At 44.1% G+C, this 16,600-nt stretch overlaps 1 protein-coding gene across 1 annotated transcript in view; it reads right to left on the minus strand.

The window, feature by feature from the left end:
* LOC147104604 (ras-related protein Rab-35) overlaps window positions 1–16,600 on the minus strand; it is a 54,102-nt gene that overhangs the window by 21,119 nt on the left and 16,383 nt on the right. Inside the window, exons 2-3 of the mRNA XM_085961997.1 lie at window positions 15,419–15,469; window positions 11,281–11,404 (exon numbers count right to left, since the gene is read on the minus strand). Of these exons, the coding sequence (XP_085818123.1) occupies window positions 11,281–11,404; window positions 15,419–15,469 (175 nt within the window). The remainder of the gene's footprint in view (window positions 1–11,280; window positions 11,405–15,418; window positions 15,470–16,600) is intronic.

Here is a 16,600-nt window from a genome sequence, read left to right on the forward strand (position 1 = left end):
GACCTTATCGAAAGCCTTCTGAAAGTCCAAATACACCACATCAACTGGTTCTCCCTTATCTATTCCACCAGTTACATCATCAAAAAATTCCAGTAGATTAGTCAAGCATGATTTACCTTTTGTAAATCCATGTTGACTTTGTCCGATCCCGTCACTGTTTTCCAAGTGCTCTGCTATTACATCTTTTATAATGGACTCTAGCATTTTCCCCACTACCGATGTCAGGCTTACCGGTCTATAATTCCCCATTTTCTCTCTACCACCTTTTTTAAATAGTGGGGTTACATTAGCTACCCTCCAATCCATGGGAACTGTTCCAGAATCTATAGAATTTTGGAAGATGACCAGCAATGCATCTACTATTTCTAGGGCCACTACCTGAAGTACCCTAGGATGTAGATTATCAGGCCCTGGGGATTTACCGGCCTTCAATCTCGTCAATTTCCCGAACACCATTTCCCTACAAATACTGATTTAATTCAATTCCTCCCTCTCATTAGACCCTATGTTCCCCGACATCTCTGGGAGGTTATTTGTGTCCTCCTTTGTGAAGACAGAACCAAAGTATGTATTTAATTGGTGTGCCATTTCTTTGTTCCCCATTATAAATTCCCCTGATTCTGACTGCAAGGGGCCTACGCTTGACTTCACCAATCTTTTTCTCTTCACATATCTATAGAAGCTTTTACAGTCAGTTTTTATGTTCCCTGAAAGCTTACTCTCATACTCTATTTTCCCCCTCTTAATTAATCCCTTTGTCCTCCTTTGCTGAATCTTAAACTGCTCCCAATCTTCAGGTTTGCTGCTTTTCTGGCCAATTTATATCTCTCCATCCCCCTTTCTCTGTTGCTGTCTCCCCCCTCTGTCTCTCTCTTTCCCCTCTTTCCGTCTGTCTCCCCTCTCTCTGAAGGCCACAAAAATCTTTGTGTAGATAATAACAGCGATATTCTAGGCAGTAGTCCTAGAGGCTCCTTTAATATAGTCATTGATTTTCGAAAGATAACCCAAAAGCCCTAGTTGCAGGCTCAGGCTCGAGCACCAGACTTCGGCTCGAGCAGCAGACAAGGCAGGCAGCAATGGCAGCAGCTCCAGGCTCGGCAGAGTGGTTCGGCCCCGCTTCGGGCTTCGTCATATCGTACTGCACATGCGCGACTGGATCGAGTGCACATGCGCAGTACCAAACCGGCGCAGAGGGAGTCAAAAAACGCCGTGCAAATAATGACTTTGTAATTTAATTTCTAATTTATATCAATGACTTGGATTCAGAAACTCACGTGTCAAACTAGAAGGGGCAGTGGAATTGGAGGAGGCAGCTCAGAAATTACAGAAAGACTTGGACAAACTAGGAGGACATTTGTTGTAGAGCAGTGTAAAGTACAGCACCTAGGAGGGAACAATGGGTGAAATGTATCCCATAAATGGTGCTGAAATAGCCAAGAATGAAACTGAAAGGGATCTAGGAGATTCGATGGTTAATGTGTCCAACTAATTCAGAGCAGCAATCAACAATGGTAAAACAGTAAAATGCAAGTCAGAGGAAGTGGCGATCAAACTACACCTCGAGTACTGTGTCCAACTTTGGTCGCTGACACACGAGGGAGACATTCAAGCAGTGGAGAAGGTGCAGTGAAGCTGAGCCCCAAAGGCAAAGGTCCGAGTTACGAAGAATAACGGGAGAAACTTTGGCTTTTCGGCCTGAACGAAGGCGTCAGAGAGGTGATCTTATAGAGGGATACAAGATAGTTCAGGGAGTGGGAGATATAAATCCAGGCTACTTCTTTAAATGGCTAGAATAGGGAACGGGAACACAGGTTCAAACTGGTAAAAGGTTAATTTAGGACTGATCAAGGTGTTCTTCTTCGCAGAGAGTGATCAACACATGGAAAGGACTTACAACTGGAGGAGCAGAGGTGAAAACCCTTGTATTATCGAAAAAACAATTGGATGCTGCAATGGGGGGCTGCAGGGTCTCTCTGGATGGATCGAAAGGCCTTCCTCATCCGAAATTATCTTGTGCTCACTCCCCACTGTGACTCGGGCTTCAGTCCCCTCTCTAAACCGCCAGTTCCTGCTCACTGCCTGATTGTGCCCCTCCCTCTCCGGTGACGTGCCCTGGGATACTTCCCTACATTGAAGACACTGCGCGAGTGCAGGTTGTACTGCTGCTGCCGACTACACAAATTAGATCACTGTGCTCCGCCTGATAGCAAGGAAAGGTTTCCTGGAATCTTTTAACATTCTGCATTTAAAAAAATCTAATAATTGAAAATGAGAAGTGACAACACCCACTGTAATCAGACACACTCCTACTTTCAGTTCAGACTTACAGCTCAAACAGCTATAAAACTAACCCAGCTCAGATCCTAATGTACGTGCACTTTACCATACACTGCCAAACTATGACCAATAACCACAGTCTACAGTCAGCCAAAGGTAAAACCAAACTGTTTAACGTTCTTTAAAAAAAAAAAAAAAAAAATCTTCATTTACTATTCCAAATAACTTTCTTCCTCCCTTCCCAGCTTGAAGACAAATGTAGAGATTAAGGATCTACCCGGAGGCTGGCTGGAGTCTGCAGAATGCACCCCAATGGCGACTGAACTTCCTGTCACTGCACAAGTGTGGTTTTCATCAGCGGATGTCTACAATAGGGAGTGCCTTTGAACCCATTGTGGAAAATTAGAATGAAGTGCCTGTGAATCTGATAGCAGCAAGTGCTGAAACACTTTCTAAACAACTACATGGAGAGTTTATCACTCACAGTAGATGGAGGAAAAAATTAAGGAACGAGCTAATTATAATTCTCATTACTCACCCCCCTGAATTACTGCATCTTGCCCAACAGTCATACATGCGAGAGCTGAAGAGCGAGGGAGAAAAACGTGCCCAGAAACACCACAGATAAACTCAGACATACCGCAGGAGCACCAAGGCATTGCTATATTGTTGCACAATTAACCACAGTCCGATCACAGAGGACAGCTATCTTCAATGCACAATCATCGATACAAATCAAGCTCTCTTTTCCACGATCACCTGCGTGCAGTGTGAGCGTTTACAGATTTTGTACAGGGTTTCTTTCCACTTTTCCACAGGGGGCCAATCAGCAGTCTCCTGAACTACAAGGGATATTTTGATACAGATGCGTTCAATTCATGAACACAACCTGTTACAGGAAACTCTCGATTTACCGGCACCTAAATAACCGGAAATCTCTTAACCGGCAAAATTCAGGAGTAGGTTCAGGTAAGTTTTACTTCATATTAGTGGCCGTTCCTGGATCTGTGGCTGTGTAATCGGGGTTCCTGCACCTGTTGCTAAGCAACATGGACGCTTGGTCTGTGGCCGGGGTTGCTGCACTTCACAGAATCACAGAAACCCCACAGTGCAGATAGAGGCCATTTCGGCCCATCGAGCCTGCACCGACACATATCCCACCCGATCCCCGTAACCCCTACACCAACACATATCCTACCCTATCCCCGTAACCCCACGTATTTAATCCCCCTAACACTAAGGGTCAATTTTTTATCATAGCCAATCAACCTAACCCTGCACATCTTTGGACTGTGGGAGGAAACCGGAGCACCCGGAGGAAACCCACGCAAACACGGGGAGAATGTGCAAACTCCACACAGACAGTCACCCGAGGCCGGATTCGAACCCGGGTCCCTGGCGCTGTGAGGCAACAGTGCTAACCACTATGCCACCGTGCTAAGCAACAGGGAAGCCTGGATTTGTTGCTGTGTACGGAGCTCTCGTACCTTTTAACTATACCTCTCTGTAATCTGGACTTTGATAAACTGGCAGCACGCCGGTCCCAGATAATAAAGAGTTTCCTGTAGCAGGTTGTGAAAACACCGGTCTCCTTGTGCCAACTCTTCTTGTTGGTTTCCATGCTCATACTGCATTACTGAAATATACATTGTTACAGTAATAAAACTATCAGGATTAGCATTACAGGGTTTAATTCTAAATTGCCGAACACCTCTACAAAACCAATTTTAAATATATAAACCCTACCAGTGCTTGTTCTGTTATCAGTCTCCCTATTTGTCAGCCTCATCTCAGTAGGTAACACTCTCGCCTCCGAGTCAGAAGGTTGTGGGTTCAAGTCCCACCTCGAGGCTTGAGCACAAAATCCAGGCTGACACTGAGGGAGTGCAGCACTGCCAGAGGTGTCATCTTTCGGATGCGACATAATTAACTAGGATCCCGTCTGCAGGGAGCAGGCAGCTCTCCCTAGTGTCCAGGCCAATATTTATCCCTCAATCACCAAAAACAGATTATCTGGTCATTTATTTCATTGCTGTTTGTGGGACCTTGCTGTAGGCAATTTGGCTGTCCTGTTTCCCTACATTACAACAGTGACTACACATCAAAATTACCTCATTCGCTGTGAAGTGCTTTGGCATATCCTGAGGTCATGAAAGGCGTTATAAAAATACAGGCTCTATTTTTTTTTAAACTTCCCTATTCCCTAGCCTGTTATTAACATTACTTTTTTTTTTAGAAAATATAGGCAAATGCATTGAAACGGAAAGACAATTTAATGTTTTGGCTGTAATCTTCATTAGAAGTGGCATTCTACCCATTCTATACTCCTTTACCCGTTAGATTTTAAACTTAACATTTACAACCGAGATTTTGTTGAAAGAGGAACTACCACAAGTGCGCAGATTAAAGTTTTAACGCAGATGAACTTTTCCTGTGTGCAGAAATAGTAAGGATTGTGGCTGGTGAGAAAAAGGCCAAAGGTGGAGGCCAGAATACAAAGCAGGGTTGGGACGAATACCTGACCAGAGCACGGGCACCAATCTTTTAAAAGGACCAGGTCCCGGGCTTTGGGTGGTGTAGTCAACTATATTTAAAGGCTGAACAAACGAGAAAGTATTGTACTTCGAGCGACACAGTAGTAAAGGTCCCATTCTCATCTTTGTAGCATAATACACATTCCGTCACCTGTGCAGACGGAGCATTAACTGGCAATTCAGATGAAATATACCCATTAGTTTTGCTTCAGTATTGCTCAGGCCTGTGGCAGGCCACACGCAGCAACAAGAGACCTGGAGATTAAGGAATAGAGGACATGACGCTTTCAGCAAAAATTCAGCCATCAGGCAGTCCATTTTACAGATCAGATCAAGATTATAGTCTTCTATAATTTCCAGGTGCTATTTTTCCAACCTTCTTTCATGAATCTTGCTGACATGAGGGTAACTCCTTCACTTTCCATTGAAATACTGCATGAATGATCTTCCATTAAACCCGGGGTGCTCGACAGGGTCTGGTGCCAGGAGGGAGTTCCGACATTTGCTACCGGGCTCTCCAACCGGGAGAACACTGGATTTAAGCCACACAAGTTACACCAGATTACCAAACGGGACAGAAAGTCCTAGAATTTCACCTCAAGCTAACAGCACAATGTCTTCAGAAATGATAATACTTCTGAGCACCCTGAATAGCAGTCAGGTTTCCCCTCATCATCCAGTAAGGAGATCAGGATTGATTATCTACCAGTGAACATGCTGGCAACCTTTACAAAACTGGTCTAATTTTAGTTTTGAACTGTTTGGCTACAAAGATTACCAGGTCACTACAAAAAGCCAATTTACTCCATTCCCTCTCCCAAACTCAGAGTGCCCCTGTTAAAAGGGCACTTTTACAGATAGAGAGGATTTAAGAACTTGGCTAGAGGCAGACAAAGGTAATTGCCAAGAGTGAGTGAAAGAAGACTGTTAAACAGTGTTGGCAGCAATTCGAGCTGGCTGGTTAGAACGACTTTCATTCTACTGTCTATTTCCTGTCTGTGGTCCTCAGCTCGACTGCTATAGGAAGTGATGTCACAAAACCGAAGCCACAATAGGATATAGCTGAATCGAGCCTGGCAATGCCTTTGAGAGGTGAGATGGGTTTATTCCAATGAACAGTGAACTACCGCCCATAATATTATACAACTGAAACCAACCACTGCTAAAATTACAGGTGACCTGTGCTAATCTAATACAATAAATAATGGTCTAAGTGTGTACAGCAAACTGAACAGAGGATTACTGAGAGATCGGCTGACAATCCAGTGCAGTGCCGAGGGAATGTTGCACTGTTGTAGGTGCCGTCTTTCGGATGAGATGTTAAACTAAAGCCCTGTCTGCTCTCTCAGGTGGGCGCAAAAGATCCCATGGCACTACTTCGAATAGGAGCATAGGAGTGCTTCCAGTATCCTGGCCAATATTTACCCCTCAGTCAACGTCACTAAAACAGATATGATCATCATTACTGCTGTTTGTGGGACCTTGCTGTGTGCAAATTGGTCGCCGTGTTTCCTGCATTACAACAGTGACGACACTTCAAAAGTACTTCATTGGCTGTAAAGTGGTTTGGGATGTCCTGAGGTCTTTACATTGTCAGGAGGCATAACTGGTTTGTGATCATAAATGGGAGCACTGGCTGATTCTCCTTTCTAATCCCTGTCTCCAAGACACTGAGACCAGTTCTATCACCCCGTGGCTGTCTGGTCTGACGGCCCGTATCGGGGATTGAACCTTCCTGGTCTTTTAACTCCTCTTGCTGTACTCTGCCTCTGTTTATATAAAAAAAAAGTGGGGAGGTGGTGGCGGCAGTGGGGGAGAAGATTCCTCATTTCCAGCTGCCTTTGTGCTCGGCATTCGGGAAGGGCAGCTTGTATTATTGCTGTTAGTCAAAATGTATTACAAATTTAAATACCGTGCAAAATGTATACACGGATCACGTTTAGTAATATTTATCTGTTGAGAGTGCAACAGAGATTAAAGCAGTTCTGCAGGCTATAACCCTGATTTGGAACTGTATACATCATGAGAGCTCTGACCTGGAACATGACCAGTTTATGTTGTTCAACTACAATGGCTAAATCTTTGAGCCGAGAGCCAGTTGTATGTGTGAGGCATATTCTACTGCTCTTGGGCTAAGGGTAAGGCCAGCAATGAGTCTGTTCACTGAGGATGCTTCAAGACGGAAAGCAGAGATTAGGGGTAAAGGGTACCTCTTCACAGTGACAGAGGGTGGGGAGTGGTATTCCACAACGATCAGTGCTGGGACCACTGTTGTTCACAATTTATATTAACAATTTGGACTTTGGAATCAAAAACACAATTTTCTAAATGTGAGGATGACACCAAATTTTGTGGGGGGGGGGGGGGGTGGGGGAAAGATAGTTAATACAAATTACAGGAAGACATTAGTAAACTTGCAGAATGGGCATATAATTGGCAAATTAAATTCAACACATCAATGTGAGGTATACATTTTGGTAGGAGGAATAGGGAGGTCACTTATTACTTGGGAGGGTGCGAGTCTGGGTGAGGTAGAGGAGCAAAGGGATTGTGGAGTATAAATACACTAATCACTAAAAGTAGCGACACAGGTTAGCAAGGCCATAAAAAAAGCAAACCAGGCACTAGGGTTTCTTTCTAGAGGGATATAATTGCAAAGTAGTGAAGTTATACTAAACTTGTATCGAACCTTGGTTTGACCACACTTGTACTGTGTACAGTTCTGGTCGCCATTTAATAAAAAGGATAGAGACCCCCTGGAGAGGGTGCAGAGAAGATTTACAAGGACGATACCAGAAACGCGAGGGTATACATATCAGGAAAGGATGAACAGACTGGGTCTCTTTTCGTTTGAAAAAAGGAGGAAGGGTGACCTAATTGAGGACTTTAAAATTATGAAAGGTTTTGATAGAGTAGTGTATCCACTTGCGGAGAAGAGCATAGCTAGAGGCCATCAATATAAGATAGTCACCAAGAAATCCAATAGGGAATTCAGAAGAAACTTCTTTACCCAAAGAGTGGTGAGAATGTGGAACTCGCTACCACAGGGAGTGGTTGAAATGAATAGTATAGATGCATTTAAGGGGAGGCTAGATAAGCATATGAGGGAGAAGGGAATAGAGGGTTATGCTGATAGAGTTAGACGAGGAAAGACGGGAGGAGGCTAAACGCTGGCATTGACTGGTTGGACCGAATGGCCTGTTTCTGTGCCATATATCCTATGTAAACAGTCCTTAATACAGACTGCACAGAGACCAAACTAGAAAAGTAAGTCGAGAACGATACACTCAACTTACTTCTCCCCACTCTGTAGAGCTGAAAGCCATTGTGTGATACAAAGTAATTAGGTACAGAGAGCATCACGCTCAACTATTGGAAGTTTACTTAGAACTTTGTTTCCTTAATTTTAAGGATATAAAAGATTTTAATGCATGTATGTCTGTTCACACTTGCGTGTGTGCGCAGGGGAAAGTGCAGCTTGATAAAGGGAAGGTCGTGCTTAACTAACTTGCTGGAGTCCAGAACAAGCGGGCATAACCTTAACATTAGAGCTAGGCCATTCAGGGCTGATGTCAGGAAGCACTTCTTCACACAAAGGGTAGGAGAAATCTGGAACTCTCTCCCCCAAAAAGCTGTTGAGACTAGGTCAATTGCAAATTTAAAAATGGAGATTGCTAGATTTTTGGTTCGGCAGGGGTAGTATGGGCTACGGGATCAAGGCAGGTAGATGGAGTTAAGATACAGATCAGCCATGATCTAACTGAATGGCGGAACAGGCTTGAGGGGCTGAATGGCCGGCTCCTGTTCCTTTCTCGCCACTGTGGACAAGTGAAATGCAGTGGATACTATATACAGATACCCCATTTATACCATGGAAGCGACAACAGAAGTGACCATTGTACATTAATGAAGAGGCATACACACCTCCAGAAGCACAGCACAGCAGCAAAGCAATGGGATCAAATCACAGTTAGACATATTTCTTGGGATAGAGTTTAATGGTGAGAAGTGTGATTAAGACAACCAAAAAAGGGCTAGATATGGGCCAAAAGTCATACATTATTTCTGACAACTTCCATGCTGCAAAACCAAAAATCAGAAGCTATAGATGTAATGGCTTCTTCAGTCTCCATAATCTCCCAAAACTAACTGAACACCTTTGACTAAATGGAAGCCCAAATATAGGAAACCGTTTTCATACCAAGCTTATTTTAAGAGTTTGTTTTGTTTCCAAATCAATGTACAATATGTAGCACTTAACAATTTGTAAACCTTTCTGAATTTATATGCCACCTGACTTCTCCTGAGCAGCATGTGCTAGAAACAAAGCCAGTAACTACTGGAAAGACTCGTTGAGGAGCCTCACACGATGTTGTTGTGCCAAATCTCTCAGTTCCAGAAAGCAAGGGGCACATCCGTGAATCTCTATTACCAGCTTTTGCATTTTAGCCAGCTGCAGAATCAGTGCTACCAGATTATTCACATTGCTATTTGGCTATGGAATTAGGGACAAGTGGATATGGTGGTTCCCTGAAGGTAGCAGGCCAAGTAGATAAGGTGGTTAAGAAGGCATACAGAATACTTGTCTTTTATTAGCCGAGGCATAGAATACAAGAGCAGGGAGGTTATGCTTGAACTGTATAAAAATGGTCACATTACAGGAGGGATGTGATTGCACTAGAGAGGGTACAGAGGAGATTTACGAGGATGTTGCCAGGACTGGAGAATTTTAGCTACGAGGAAGGATTGGATAGGCTGGGACGATAGCAAAATACTGCAGATGCTGGAAATCCAAAATAACAATGAGGAACAGCACCTCATCTTCCAATTAGGCACTTTGCAGCCTTCCGGACTCAATATCGAGTTCAACAATTTCAGATCATAACCTCGGCCCCTATTACATTTTTACTTATATATATTTTTTTCCACCCCTTTGTTTTGGGTCTTCCCTCCCCTGCCCCCCCCCCTTTCTTTTTTCTTCCCCTCTCTCCCACATGGCAGCTGTTTCTCATCCTGCCAGTACACTTCACACCTAATCTGAGCAGTCTTTGTCTCCACTGTCCTATTACCATCTCGTCTGGTTTTGAATACCTCTTAATGACTCTTCACTTCTCTTTTGTTCTATCGCAGCCCTGCCTTTGATCTATTTTATTTCCTTTCCAGTTTTGAAAAAGGGTTCACCCGAAACGTCAACTTTTAATTTCTCTCCACGGATGTTGCCTGGCCTGCTGAGTTTTTCCAGCATTTTCTGTTGTTATTTTGGATAGGCTGGGGTTGTTTTCTTTGGAAGAGAGGGAAGGCCTTATTGAGGTGTATAAAATTATGAGGGGCCTAGATAGAGTGGATAGGAAGGACCTATTTCCCTTAGCAGAGGGGTCAACAACCAGGGGGCACAGATTTAAAGTATTTGGTAGGAGGTTTTGAGGGGAAATTTCTTCACCCAGAGGGTGGTGGGGGTCTGGAACTCATTGCCTGAAAGGGTGGTAGAGGTAGAAACCCTCACCACATTTAAAAAGTGCTTGGATGTGCACCTGAAGTGCCGTAACCTACAGGGCTACGGACCAAGAGCTGGAAAGTGGGATTAGGCTGGATAGCTTTTTGTCCGCTTGTGCAGACACGATGGGCCGAAATGGCCTCCTTCCGTGCTGTAAATTTCTACGATTCTATGATATGTGTGATTGGGAAACTGAGCTTTCCCAATACACTCAGAACCTGCCATACTGTCGTCACTGATGTATCTAAACTCCCACTAAAGTTCTCCAATCACAAGCGAGGTAGACATGAAGACACGTCAATTATAGGAAAACACTTTCTTAGAACTCTGAATTGGCAGTTCATGCCCGCCACGCTGAGCTTCAAATACAACTGCCAAACATGAATGGTGCGTGGTAGCGTCATGAGGTCCAATATGGATCAAAAACCTCATATCCTCTTGTGGACAAGGCCGTGGAGGTAAACCATTGAGTTTCCCATCCTAAAGGGAACCTTTTCTGTGACTCAGGAAAGCAAATTACTCTGCGTTTCTTGGATGAATAAGTGAATTGTTAAGATCACTGTCCAAGTGTCAAGAAAGTCACCTCTTCAAAGAATAAGATTCGATTCCTAACAGCACCTGTTTTTCACATCGAGTCACAAGCTCCAGTACGACGAGCACTCTTTTCCTTGCCAGAAACTTAAGTATACATTCTAATCAACCATTTTACAAGCTTCCATGTGGAAATGGGCGCACCCAATTTACACACTGCTAAGACACAAATAATTGTTTCGCCTTATGGATTTCCTCGGCTCTCTCTACACAGAAAGCCAGGCCTACCAGACAATGGCACTAAGTGTCTCCCATGGCCGTATGTTGGCCTGAGCCTCAGCATCTGATCAACAAGACCGGCCCTTTAAATGACCATCAAAATAAAATTGGCACAGGAGTACCAGCATTTGACCATGATGTGGGATGGGTGGGAATTAGACTCACGTGGAGGTGATGGTTCGAAATCGTTCTTGTCCAGCTGTGTCCCAGATCTGCAACTTTACTTTCTCCCCATTGATTTCCACAGTTCTGATCTTAAAATCTACTCCTATCGTAGTAATGTAGCTGCCTGTGGATGTAAAGAAACAGAGTGTAATCGTTCAAAATTCAACACAAGAAGAAATGTTCTCACCTACTGTGCTGCAAACAGAGCAAGCACGCGGTCCAGGATGCAAACTAGCCCTGGGCAACAGCACATTCTGAAGGCCAACACGTAAAGCGGAGGTGAGGAATTTTAGATTCTCACATAAACACCACATCTTGAGATTGCGGCAGGCCTTTCCCTCAAACACTATGTTTACATATCGGCATTCAGTTCCTCATGCATAGCACAAAGAGGCTTAAAGCATTCAAAAATAACTGAAGTTGACCTTCTGATGGCTGGGTCAAGGCAACACCCCACTGTGGCTGCACTAAAACAGCCAGACAGCTTTTACACTGGACATCACAGATGCATGCATGGGCGGGAAGGGGAAGAGGTGCTCTGTTCATCTCAGGACATTTCTAGCCCAAGCTGAAGTTCCAGCAGCAGGAAAGTGAGACCTGCTCCTCACTCAGAGGCCATTGCTGGTGTGACTAATGGAACTGCCAACATGGTGCAGCTTTACTCCACATCTGGACCAGGTTATAACTGTCAGATAAGGTGGCACGCCTTTTCTGGGGAAAGTGTGCCAGCATTCAAACTGAGCAAAACAAAAACCTCACTATACCGTTACAAATATCTGCACAAGCATTAAAATGGTGCAGCGGAGTATCGAAAGGAAAGAGTGCAATAGGACCGACAAGCCACCGAACTCGCTCTTGCACACTTCAGTAATGTCAGGAGGCTACTTCCCTACTTCTCTGGAGTGTTTGTCTCATTGTGGGGCAAAGGGAAAGAGAAGGGAGTAAAATAGGTACAGGACAAAAGGCACAATCACTAGTGACAGAATTCACTGGGCAAACAAAACCTAAAAAGGCCCGGCCTGCATATTACACACACTGATGTGGTGGTTTGTAAAAGCGCGCACAAGCAGCTTCCTGTGTGTGGGAGGACAATGCAGAGATCATCTACTGGTATCAGAATGCATTCATTCTACTGGGCCAATTGGGGCACTTAATGTATAGACTATCAACTTAAAGTGCTTGCAACATGACAGATCATCCAATTGCAACCTTTAGTGTGAGAGTATCTCCTCCACCATCTGAACTTGAGGTCAAGCAATATCTCAAAGACTCCAAAAGGGCCACAGGTGCAAGGTAATGGCCCAAACACGATGAAAGATTGATCGAGTAGCATTAATAAACTTCACTCAGTGCCAGAAACTTGAATGCAGCAGGACCATTAAAGGACTCAAACCGAGACCTCATCCTTCAGCACCTCAGTCCAGTAGCACACAGGTAGCTGGGTCTCTCTCTGCTACTATTCACAGTACTTTAAAAAAGCAACACTGTCCTTACTGTCATCGTCTATTCCCACATCACAACAGTGACTACACTTCAAAAGTACTTCATCAGCAGTAAAGCTCTTTGGGACGTCCCGAGGTCATGAAAGATGCTATATAAATGCAAGTTCTTTCTTTCTGAGCAGACCCATAAAGAACACATAGAATTATAGAGTATACAGCACAGAAACAGGCTGATCAACACCACTAAAACAGATTATCTGGTCATTATCACATTGCTGTTTGTGGGAGCTTGCTGTGCGCAAATTGGTTGCTGTGTTTCCTACGTTACCACAGTGACAACACTTCAAAAAGTACTTCATTGGCTGTAAAGCGCTTTGGGATGTCTGGTGGTCGTGAAAGGCGTTATATAAATGCAAGTCTTTCTTGTCATTCGGTCCAACCAGTCCATGCCGGCGTTAATGCTCCACTCGAGCCTCCTCCCGTCTTTCCTCATCTAACTAGTAGCGTAACCCTCTATTCCCTTCTCCCTCATATGTTTATCTAGCCTCCCCTTAAATGTATCTATACTATTCGCCTCAACCACTCCCTGCGGTAGCGAGTTTCACATTCTCACCACTCTCTGGGTAACGAAGTTTCTTCTGAATTCCCTGAGATTTCTTGGTGACTATCTTATATTGATGGTCTCTAGTTTTGTTCTACTCCACAAATGGAAACACTCTCTCTGTATCTGCTCTGCCAAAACCTTTCATAATTTTAAAGACCTCTATTAGGTCAGCCTTCTCTTTTCAAGAGAAAAGATTCCAGCCTGTTCATCCTTTCCTGATATGTATACCCCCGCATTTCTGGTACCATCCTTGTAAATCTTCTCTGCACCCTCTCCAGTGCCTCGATATCCTTTTTATAATATGGCGACCAGAATTGTATGCAGTACTCAAAGTGTGGTCTAACCAAGGTTCGATGCAGGCTTAGCATAACTTCACTAGTTTTCAATTCTATACCTCTAGAAATAAACCATAGTGCTTGGTTTGCCTTTATGGTTTTATTCACCTGCGTCACTAAGTTTAGTGATTTGTGTATTTGTACTCCCAGATCCCTTCGCTCATCTGCCCCATTTAGATCATTATTTTCCAAGTAATATGTGACCTCATTTTTCTTACCAAAATGTAATACCTCACACTTATCTGTGTTGAAATTCATTTGCCAATTATATGCCCATTCTGCAAGTTTATTAATGTCTTCTGTAACAATGATGGCCACCCAGTTTTGACACACTTGAGGAACTCGCAGAGAACCTGACCCACATGCCACTCGAGATTTTAAACCGAGGTCCCGTCTGCCCGCTCACTCAGGTGGACGCAAAAGATCCCATGACACTATTTTAAAGAGGAGCAGGGGAGTTCTTCCAATAACCTGGCCAACAGTTATCCCTCAATCAACATCAAACACAGATTATCTGCTCATTTATCTCATTACTGTTTGTGGGACCTTGATGGGCATATACTAGCTGCCCTCTTTTCCTATATTACAATAATTATACTTCAAAAGTATTTCCATGGCACTGAAACACTTTTGAGGTCCTGAGGTCATGAAAAGCATTCTATAAATGCAAGTTCTTTCTTGCTTCACCTGGTTTGTAAAAGATATCAGACTTCATTGTTGAGCAAAATGGAACTGCACAAGCAAACAGACCAATCACTTGTATGTGTAGCTGGTACGGACTTGTGGTAATTTTGAGTTCAGAGTTCGAGGTTTTTTCCCCCAAATCTATTGACAGCCACACCCAGCAATTTGAGCACCACAAGCTGGCACCAACTATGGGATTCTCACTCAATCCACTTCCTCGATTCCTCCCCAATTGTCTGCTACTGCCCTCTCACAATAGGGAATACACAAGTTTCATGTCACGAGGACAGCCCAATCGCCCAGGAGTGTTCTGACTCATTACAAGAGCAGAAGTGGGCAGCCGATACTTTTACAGAAGCAGCTTGGGCAGCACTGGGCATCCGTGCTGTGGAGTGAACTCAATGGAAACTGAGACAAGAAATAACTAGTAAATGATCAGAGTTCAGGCAGCAGAGCTTTGGAAAGTAAAAGGAAGAAACAGAACAGGAAAGAAAAAAAGACTTGCATTTCGAGTGCCTTTCATGACCTTAGGATGTCCCAAAGCGCTTTATAGCCAATTAAGTCATTTTGAAGTGCAGTCACTGTTGTAATGTAGGAAACACGGCAGCCAATTTGCACACAGCAAGGTCCCACAAACAGCAATGTGATAATGACCAGGTAATCTGTTTTAGTGATGTTGGTTGAGGGATAAATATTGGCCCAGGACATCGGGGTGAACTCCCCTGCTCTTCCTCGATATAGAGCCATGGGATCCTTTACATCCACCCGAGGGGGTAGATGGAGGTCCCTCAGTACTGCACTGGAGCGTCAGCCTGGATTGTAAGCTCAAGCCTCTGGAGTGGGGGCTTGAACCCACAACCTTCTAACTCAGGAGGCCAGAGTGCTCCCATGAGCCATGGCTAACAGAAAATAGAGGATTGAGAGGAGTAAAGCAACTTGAAAGGAAACCGGAGAATACAATTTTTTTTTTTTTTTTTTTTTTTTAAGGGGAAAATTCCTGTACACAAGAGTGAAACAATGCATTGTCACAGAGAATTTCATGAAGGTATACACAACAGACCAAGTGTGCTTACCTGAAAACGTGTTATCTGCAAATCGCAGCAGGAGACTGCTTTTCCCCACACCTGTAACACAGAGCAGGACAGTCAAGAGAACCATACTTGATCAAATCAAACAGCACATTTGATGGCATGAAAACACCCCCCTCCCACCAGTGATGCTAACCTTTCTTTAAGCAGAAATTCACTGTTTACTCCCTCACCCAATTACGATCCAGGGGAGGGCTGAAGCAAGATTGCAAAAGCTTAATACAGGAAACTTTTGTTTAACCGGAGGTTAAATGTCCGGAAAGCTCTATCTACCGGCAAAATTCAGGAGCCGTTTCCTATAAGTTTTTTTTACTTCTCGTTGCTTTTCCCCCCCCCCCCCCCCAGTCAGGCTCTGCAAGGTCTAGCTGAAGCTGTTGCTTAGCTACAGAGACGCTTTTAAGCTGCGGCCGACTGTTTTGAAGCTGTTGCTAAGCAACAGGGTTTGTTGCTTCACACGGAGCTCAAAAGCTCCGTATGTTTTAACATTAGCGCTGGTTTCTATGGCAGTTTTGATGGTACGGCACCAGCTCGGTCCCGTCAGTGCCGGATACCAGAAAGTTTCCTGTATACCAGAACTGAGAACACCTGTAAGCATGTATAAAAGTACAAAGTGTAGCAACAATAAATACACAATAATCTCTCAACGTCAGCTACCAGCGCTCTAAGAATCGTGAAAGGAAACTTAATGCTTGCACCACTTCCATGGCGACAAGCACGTGCCATGAAAAAGCCAAGTGGGATTTGGCCACAGACAAGGGACAATGCAGATCAGCTCCAGACTGATGGGCAGCATCTGTTGCAAACTACCCAAACTAAAGGAAAGTGCACACTTGAGAAATAAAGTACAATACGATCGTTTTTCATTTCCAACAGAAACATGCACTGGCCGGTTTGAGCCCTGAAACAGGCAGAAAGCTTTTCTTTTAATATTAAAAGAGACAAAACCGTTGATGAGCCAATTACTCCAGCTACAAAACTATGCCTTCCTGCTGATGCCCGCGTAAACATGAACAAAACAGCACAATCACATTTAGTAAATCGGCAGTTGCCATCTTCCACATTTAGTCTTATAGGTCGAGTATCCAAGATGTTGGTATATCACGTTGGGGGCGGGGGGGGGGGGGGGGGCGGGAGGAGAGAAGTGGCTTCTTAAAGTCATCACTCAAC

The sequence above is a fragment of the Somniosus microcephalus genome, chromosome 19, assembly GCF_052327205.1.
Source record: "Somniosus microcephalus isolate GS21.2 chromosome 19, FLI_Smic_1.0, whole genome shotgun sequence".
Classification (NCBI taxonomy): domain Eukaryota; kingdom Metazoa; phylum Chordata; class Chondrichthyes; order Squaliformes; family Somniosidae; genus Somniosus; species Somniosus microcephalus.